Source organism: Marmota marmota, unplaced genomic scaffold, assembly GCF_001458135.2.
Source record: "Marmota marmota marmota unplaced genomic scaffold, marMar, whole genome shotgun sequence".
In the NCBI taxonomy this organism is placed as follows: Eukaryota; Metazoa; Chordata; class Mammalia; order Rodentia; family Sciuridae; genus Marmota; species Marmota marmota.
Genome location: NW_025999977.1, coordinates 39,405,350 through 39,414,901, shown reverse-complemented (window position 1 = coordinate 39,414,901; position 9,552 = coordinate 39,405,350). Strand labels below are relative to the sequence as shown.

The following is a 9,552-nucleotide window of genomic DNA, read 5'->3' as shown; positions in this document are numbered from 1 at the left end:
TGGGAGGGAAAGGGAGAGAGAAGGGAAATTGCATGGAAATGGAAGGAGACCCTCATGGTTATACAAAATTACATACAAGAGGAAGTGAGGGGAAAGGGGAAAAAAACAAGGGGGAGAAATGAATCACAGTAGATGGGGTAGAGAGAGAAGAGGGGAGGGGAGGGGAGGGGGGATAGTAGAGGATAGGAAAGGCAGCAGAATACAACAGACACTAGTATGGCAATATGTAAATCAGTGGATGTGTAACCAATGTGATTCTGCAATCTGTATATGGGGTAAAAATGGGAGTTCATAACCCACTTGAATCAAAGTGTGAAATATGATATGTCAAGAACTATGTAATGTTCTGAACAACCAACAATAAAAATTAAATAAAAGAAATTATTTATGAAGTAGAACAGAGAAATGAGATGGAAACTGATGAAAGATATGAAGTCAAGGAAAACCTTTTATTTATTTTTTTAATGATCTTTTCATGCTGATGGGAGCAACTAATGAAAGAAAAATGGAGTATAGAGGAGAAAGAGAAGGGGTCAGTGGTTGGGAGTATGTATTCTTTGATGTGTTTCTTCATAGCATTGTATATGGCACCAGGGGGAGAAGAATTTTCTGTTTTCTCTTCTATATCTTCATCTCCCACTGGGTTAGGTGGTGTTCTTATGAACTCCCATTTAACTCCATGGTGTTCTATGTTGCCTTTATACTTACTCCTTTCAAAGTATGATCCTTGTTCTTAAAGGCAGACTGAGGTCCAGCTATGTCCTGATCTAAAGAACCACACTTGCTAGGATATGTTAGCTTTAGAGTCCTCTAGGAGTTATACATAACACCAGAACCACACCTTCTGGAAATCTTCAACCAGAATTATATCAGGATCTCACCAATCTTCTCTGATACGCCAGAGCATAGGTCTTTAGGTGGCTCTTAAGTATTCTCTCCTGCCCTGGGTTGTGGGTAACTGACACATAATGACATTGAATACTGAGAGTAGCTGCTCAGCTCTGAGCATCAGTTCTGTTTCTCACCATTGACATTCCCGGTGGTACAGTGGCATCTGGGACTCTATCAGGCTTCCCTGGGCTTTGGTATTTTAGACTCAATTCTCATTTCTCCTTTTTCTGTCACGAGTTTAGGCTTGTTTTGTTTTGTCCTTAGCCCGAGGTTGATGCAAGTTAAAGATGTTGTAAGAGGTAAAACAAACAACTAGGCAGATGTTAGTTATCATTGTTATCTTCTGAGCTCAAGGTTTGTATTTCTGCCCGCATTTTCAAGGTTTTAGGTCAGAACTTTAAAATTGGGGCCAGAACCTTGAAGCCAGTTCCTGACGGGCTTGTAGAAAGAAGTGATGACAGTGTGGAATTGTGTCTGTAAGGGGTGTGCATGGGTGCCTATTTGGTTCATCCTTTCATCCATAATAAATATTTGTAAATGCTTGGTCTGTTTAAAGATGTGTTTTGGGAAATTGGCATGGCTCATTTTTTTAAGGTGGGAAAACAGAAGATACCAGGACCTCTTTAGTAGACACAGTATGAAGAACATAGAGGATATTCTTTAGAGTAGTTCTCAAGTATCCCTGGAGTTCTTTGTTGAAACATGTAGTAGGGGAAAATCCCAAGCCATGCTGCCTGTTTGCAGTGAGAAAAGGTGAAGAACCAAACCCTGCCACTCACACAAATTCGTTGCCACTGGAAGCTCCTCTTCAAGACCACGACAAAGTTAAAAAGAAATATCACTTCCTAGTCTTTTCCAGCATAAAAATTAAGAAGGAAACTTTTTTCTCTTACTCAATTTTTTCTCTTAGAAAATAGAAACAAGGTTGGGATGCAGCTCAGTGGTGGAATGTTTGCCTAGCACACACAAGGCCCTGGATTGGATCCCTCACATAGCAAAAAATACAAAAAAAGTCGCTGTTATTTATAACTTAATTAAATGTTTTAAATAACTAAACCTCTGTACGTATTTCTTTTAGAGGTGAGTTTATAGATGGAATTACTGACAGACATTAGTTGATGATAACGATGTTAATGGACATTCAAGAAATTGGCAACTTATTTGAAGGGTCCACTCAAGTACTTAGCACATGTTGAAGTTTGACCTTTGTATGTTTTTCCAAACAGACTCTAAAATAAGGTGACATATGTCTTAGCCTTGAGAGATATAAATATTAGTGACGAGGCTACATGTTTTAATAAAAGCAAATGAATCTAAGGGATAGGACTGTTCCTATTGTTTAAATTTTTAAAAATAATAATTGTACATTCATGTATTTTCATGCTTTTAAGAAAAAGGTAATACTGCCATATTATTGTACATTTAAAATGCAAATTTTAATAGTTCAAATTATGCTTTTTAGTAACTAATAATTTCAGATTTCTTTTTGACCCTGTCTTGCCTTTCCCACTTTCTTTGTTTGCCTGGTGTTGGGAAATCCAAATTGAAAATGCAGGCATTTTGAACAAGTTGAATGAATTGTGGCCTTGGCTATAATTGTCACTTCTCAAATTTTAAAAATCTTATATCTTTCTTTCTACAGACTGGTGAATTTTCAGCTCGTTTTCTCTTGAAATTGCCAGTGGATTTCAGCAACATTCCCACATACCTTCTCAAGGTAAAAATATATGATTATCAGCAAAGGAATACAAATGATACCACTTAACTCATTATTTGTATAAATGGTTTGTCAGCATTGTATTCAGATTAAATTCTACTAAAAATGTTTATAGGAAGATTCATTGAACTATTTGTTTACCTAAAAGTAAACTAGTAACCTTAAAAGTCATTTAGACATGAGTTTTTTGTATAAGGTAAAATTATTAAACTTTGGAAAGATCAATTTAATTTTATGGGGGTGAAAGATTCTTAGAAATTGTCTAATGCGTTCTTTCTTTAAATACAATTGCATATTAACCATGCTTTGTAAAGGACATTTCATTTTATGTCAGCAGGTAAACTCAGGAACTTTCAAAGTTGGGTTGTCTCAGAGACTCACACTGCAGTTAGACCAGTGTATCTGGCTTTCTTTAAAATGCGATGCAGGCAAAGTATGACCTAGGGCAGCTAGTTTGGGGGAGGGGTCTATAATGTTTTACAGAGAAAAGATTGACCACAAGGCTGTGTTTTGCAGAGAGACACTAAATGGACCAAGTAGCAAGTTCTGAAAAGGAAGCTCTAAGTCATAGGCCCAGGTTCAATCCAGATGAAGATTTTGGTGGTGGTTTAAGATTTGGCTGGCTGTCCTCACCCCCTATTTCAACCTGAGGTTATTTAATTTCAGTATAATGTAAGAAAAATTTCTGCCTTCTAATTTGATGATGTTCAGAGAGCTAATGGCATTTATAATCATCTAGTGAGAAGATAGAATCCTTGTAGAAGTTTCCCTGCATATTATAGTAGTCAATAAAAAATAAGCAGTTATTAATCTTAATAATGGTTAAAAGTATGGTTTGGTAGAATATAGTCTATAACCATAGAAAAGACTAGGGAACCTGTTTTATACATTCCATTGAAGAGAGAAAATTCCCCCTTTTTCCCCTTAAGTAAAACACGAGATTTTTGTGCCTCATTAAACTTTTATTTTTAGTTTCCAGTTGACTGGTTTTCCACTTGGTATCCAGTGGTTGTGAAGTCCAAGTGACATTGGAGGTCAGCAATTTATATCAGTCTTTCCACATTGGGAAATATACATATTAAATCGGTGATTACCAAGAATAGTTAATTTGATTCCAGTAATTATTTTGCTCTATTGGAATAGCAAGCAGTCTCCTTAGAAATCCCATTAACAAATATTTAATGACCTCTTTCATATATTCCAGTTAAAGTCTACTTCAGCTCATTTTGAACCAAATACAACAGTTTATACAAGTACATTGTTCATACAAGCATCATAATCCATAATGTACAGTTCCAGTATCTTTGTTTAGATTTGTTGGTCCTTCTCTATTTGAGTAGTCTTCCTGTTTATTTGACATTGATTTTGCTTCTGCTCATGTTCTTGAAGGTAAAAAAAAAAAAAAGAAATGCATTAGCCTGTAGTCTGCTTTTTTCTCTTTAATATCATATTTCGTATTTTCTGTTTTAACTTTATATCATACTCTACTTTTTCCTTGTCAGTCAGATAAGAGAAAGCTGGAACCTATATGCCAAAATTATAAATTCTTTTTCTCCCCTGAATTATTATGAAGTGATTTTTCTCCTATAGATGAAGTGCCATCATTGCAATGTTAATGTCTTTCTGGATCTTTAGTTGATACAAGGAGAATAAAACAAGTACCAAAAAAGGAGAAGCTTTTGAATAATCCAAAACAACAAAATAAGTAAAACCCTTACTTTAAAAAAATACAACAACAACTGCTTAGGAATTGCTTTACATGTACTTTGCATTTGGATGCTCCTGACCTAATTACTTGTCCTAGAATTGATAGTCCAAAAGTAAAATAAGCTTCCCCACTTCTTAGGGTTAGGATAGTCTTTACCAGCATCAGTGTGGTTTCATCTAATCATTCCAAGCAATTAAATGGTAAAGCAGAGCTTTTAAATATAGAGATAGCATGGACTTTGACTATGTTCACAATTTATTTGCTACAATGAATTTTCATTTCACTATGATGAAGCCATCATCTATTCAGAAGTTTAGATTACCAGTTACACCTATTTTACCTACTAACAGGAATGTAAGAATGAAAAAAAAACATTAAATATTCAGTGATGTGATTTTGCCTAATATTATACTCCAGGTATATATGGTTTTTAAATGAATAGAGTGAATATATTTAAAATGAAGCCTGGCTTCAGAGACTGAATATTATTCTTGGTTGAGTTAAGTCAAAGGGTTAGATAAATCATTTACATAAAAACTCAGTAAAAAAAAAATTTCTGTGTTCATTAGGATTCTTTATTTGTGGGTGGTATAAATCCAGCATGAACTTGTGTAAACCAAATGGGAAATGTACAAATCCTCTGTTCCCATAGTCCAAGGAGCAGGAAACAAGACTCACTGTTGCATAGTCTAAAGATCAAGATAGACCAATCTTTCCATGTCTGTACCACTTTGGCTCAGTTACATACCCTTGAACTTTTCAACTGGTCTCTTTGTTGGGGAGAAAACATGATCCACAGAATAAAAGGGAGATTACCGAAATCATTAAAGTGTAAGTATTCATTACAGTATTGAACCAAAGAAAGATTATTTTATAATTATATGCAGTTGGCCCTCCATATTCATGGGTTCTGCATTAATGGATTCTGTATCTGTACATTTAGCTAACCACAGATGACAAGTTATTTGGAAATAAAAGAATTGTGTCTCTACTAACATGAACAGGCCTTTTTCCCCCCCTGGTTGTTATTTCCTAAGTAATACAGCATGATAATTATTTTTTAAGTTGTTGATGGACTTTTATTTTTTATTTTATTTTTTTAAAGAGAGAGAGAGTGAGAGAGAATATTTTAATATTTATTTTTTAGTTTTCGGTGGACACAACATCTTTATTTTATTTTTATGTGATGCTAAGGATCGAACCCAGTGCCTCATACATGCTGTGTGAGTGCTTTGCCACTGAGTCACAATCCCAGCCCAATTATTTACATAGCATTTACAAAGTTCTAGAGATGATTTAAAGTACATTGGAGGGTCTGCATAGATTATTTGCAGATACTGTGCTATTTTATATAAGGGACTTCAGCATCTTGTAGATTTGTATATCTATGAGGGATTCTCTAATCCCCTATGGATACCCATGTTTCTGTTAAAGAAGAGCCAATCACTAGAAACGGTTCCTTTTAATTTTATTAAGGTGAAAACTGGCATTCATATTCTCATCTTCATTTTTGTTCTGAGAACCACTGAACCTAACAATGTAATGCTAATTTAAAAAGAGCCCTTTTCCCCTGGGAAGCCATACTCCATAGTGAGGGACCTAAATAAAAGGTTCTAATTTGTCTACTAAAAATTTTATCTAAACAAGAAATATTCAGAAACTAAGAATATAGTATTTTAGCGAGGAAAGAAACATGATACTCATAAATGTGTTTGTATCTCTCAAAATAATGAGCCAATTTTATACAGGATATAATAAAGTTAAAAATCCTAGAGTTAGGAACCCCTTCAGTAGAATCATACAGAAATATGTGGGGAAATTACTCCATCCCACTGGACTGGATGGTTAAATAGGATTTACTTCTTGCTGGTGGTGGATATGGCAAACATAACTTTGCAAAAAAATCAGTGGTAACTTTTTCTGTGTTGGATAAGAAAATATGATCATATTTCTAGGTAGTCTAAATAGTTCTGGAGTGTCTCTGAACCAGGCCAGAAGCAGGGCTGTAACAGTTTACTGTGACTGAGTACTTAGACTTCTGGTTTCTGCAGTAATCTTATTGGCACCATTCGACATGACATAGTGAGCCTGTTCATCCCGATGGAATGCTTGCTGAAATTTAGTCCCACCATGGAATCTGAATCATGCCATTTGATAGAAATGAATTTCGGGTGAAAAAGCTAAAATAGATCATCTATGTCAGGAGGTGAGGCAATCATCCTCCTGAAGCCCCTGTGTCAGTACTGAACAGTCAGGGCGCAATCAGTGCCACATGTAAGTCATACTGCCAAGGAGAAGCAGAAAACAGGGTTAAGGTCAGATTATCAAGATGCATTGAAGAGACTAGGTCAGGCAGAGAATTATAATGAACATCCACGTTGTTAGTTGGTTCACACCATCACTGATGTTGGGGAGGCATGCGAGGGTCCCTCTGTGCTGAGATGATCTTGTTAATACAGGAGCAGCCTCTTCAGCCTGAAATTGGCTAGCAGGTTACATACTTATAGTCAGTCTGCTTTCAGTCAAACCTAGGAGAGCAAATGCTCCTGGGACCAGGCAGGTACAGAGTCACGCCGGCTTGATAAATATCATATAGTAGGACTTGGTGAGAACTGTAATGAACTTACAAGTATGTGCTGCATCCAGAGGCAGCAGCTGCTGTACAGCTGCAGAATTGTTTTCCATGTGAGAGTATGGGCCTGGCGTTGCCAGATCTGCAGATGTTATTATAAGGAACTCAGAAGCTTGGGGTTTTTATTTTTCTAATATGAAAAATGCTGCCTTTTAAGTGATGGCAATGATAAATATTTTTTTAAAACATTTTATGGGCTAAACGGAGCACCTCTGTGTGTTTGTGACCCTTGCTCTGAAGCCTTACACTCTGATAACCAGCTGGGCAGCAAAAGGCACTTCTGCCCTTTCCTTGACTTATATATTCAGTATGACAATAAGGGGGATCTCACTATGAATGACACAGCAGATGAAAGGAGGAGGACCTTGAACTAGGGTTTTACTCAATATCATGAGCCCCACAGTGTCCTGTGCTGCTTGCAGTAACTGTAGCAGAGTCCCTTAAATGGGCAGGGTTTGTTTTCTGTGTGCAGTACTATGCAGGACACTTAAGTGTTGATTTTGACTCAAACTGACACTAGGATTAGACAAACCAAACAACCACACACACAAAAAGAAATTTTAAGCTTAATCATTATTGTCAAATATCTTTTAAGATATTTGGTAAGCTAACAAACATTAATTAGAAAATAGTTAAGTACTAACTTGAATGCTACATGTACAGCAGGTTTTTAAAAAAATAAAAATGCATTAGAATGGTGAAGGAGATGTAGGACCAAGTTTGGGCATAAGCTTGACCTGTGAACAGTGTGGCTTTTTGAAGCTGGAAGGGGTAAGGGGACGGCTCAAGTGTGGGTGATGATGCAGCCAGTGGTGGGACTGTTGGATGTATTTAATTTGGACACTGTGTAGTAATCTAGAATGCAAGAGAAATTTCTCACAAGAGACTAATGAGGGATAAAACTGGAAAGATAAAATTGTAAAGGTCTTGAATGGTAGGAGATAATTCAGACTTCTTAGGCAGGTAGTTTTCATTCCCTTATGCTGGGATTATCAGGGTAATTACTTCCTATTTTGTTTTCTTGGATTCATTCTCTTCCATGTCCAGGCTCCCTACAGTATTGGAGTAGTCTATTTTAATCTTCTCTTGAAACCAGTTGAATGCTTCTTTGAAGCCTGCCTCCCATGTAGGGCAGAATCAGACACAGGAGCAGGCAGCCATACTCACTATCCTGCCAGTGCTGCATGATTTCCAGAGGTACTGCTTTGCTTATGCTCTTCCCCCCTGCTTTGAAGCCCCCATTAAAAAAAATCTTTTCTTAGAGAATTTATTTAATTGACATAAGAATAGAGAGCCCCAAACCACACATTAAAAGTAGTTTAAATTTCTCGCCCAAGACTGTGTTTATTTGAAACTTTTGACTTAATATCTAGTTTGAGTTATTTGCAGCAAGGAGGGGGAGGAGCACTAAGAGGTCAGAATGAAAAAGAGAGATAATAAAACCAAAGTGAGCCTCCTGAAGGAGAAGGTTCAGCATACACCTATGGGAAGCTAAAGCCTGAACCTGGAAGATCCAATGGAAGAGAACTGTCATAGAGGCAGAAGGTCAACATGAGCCCAGAGTTGTATAAGCCAGAGTTTTAAAAATATTCATAGAGGGCTGGGGTTGTGGCTCAGCGGTAGAGTGCTTACCTAGCATGTGTGAGGCCCTGGTTCGATCCTCAGCACCACCTAAAATAAATAAATAAAATAAAGATATTGCATTCAACTACAACTATAAATAAATAAATAAATAAATAGAATATTCATAGAGAAGGGAATGGCCAGATGCCATTGAATGAACCAAGAACATTTGAGAGTGAGAGTAGAGAGAACACTCTCAGAAGAATGGGCAGGATAGAGGCCAGATTATTGGTATTAATAAACTTGTAACTGATGATTAAAATATTAGTAGGTATTTAACAAAAAGTATTATGGGAAAGGAAAAGAAACTTAAAGAGCTGAAACGATCAAGTGAAATTGTCTAGAAGAAAGAACTGAAATGATAGTTTCAGATAGATATACTATCCCAAATAATTATACGTTTTTTTTTTAAATGAGTTTGTTTAAATTCACAATATTCTTGAACATAATAATCTTATTGATGTTCTTCCTTTGGAGAGTTTAAAGAAATGTCACTGGGCTACTTCTATTTCAAGTGGTGCTATCATTCTTTCATATAGTTAGTAAAGCTAGGTAATGACATTGGTGTCTTAAAGTGTATGAGTGACAGTCACGTTTTGTGACTTCTCATCAATGATTGAGTTTTAGTAAATTGGGAGTTTAGAAATTTCTCATTCTTCTCACCTTCCCTTATGATCACTGGAGGATTTTGCATATTTTTTACATTAAGGAGGAGGCCCTAGAACTTTTTCTGGGGAGTTATCATTGCATTGTCCTTCTTAATTTAGAATTGTTTGGAAGTCCATTTGGTTTCACCTATTTCCTAGGAAGGAAATTGGTGGTTTCCCCAAAATATTCCCTTTTATTTAAAATCAACAAGCTTCTTCAGGTGATAAGTGTTGATTATAATTATTTCTCAGCAAGCAGGAGATAGAAAACATAAAATACCCTCTGATCCTCACAAATGAGTGTAAATTCAAAGGCTGACCTCACAGAGATTTG

The 9,552-nt window shown here is 36.2% G+C and overlaps 1 protein-coding gene across 2 annotated transcripts in view; it reads left to right on the top strand.

The window, feature by feature from the left end:
- Nucleotides 1-9,552, top strand: part of Babam2 (BRISC and BRCA1 A complex member 2) — a 401,118-nt gene that overhangs the window by 146,111 nt on the left and 245,455 nt on the right. For both annotated transcript variants that reach the window (XM_048804615.1, XM_048804616.1), the window contains one exon: nt 2,534-2,608. In XM_048804615.1, coding sequence (XP_048660572.1) covers nt 2,534-2,608 — 75 coding nt within the window. The remainder of the gene's footprint in view (nt 1-2,533; nt 2,609-9,552) is intronic.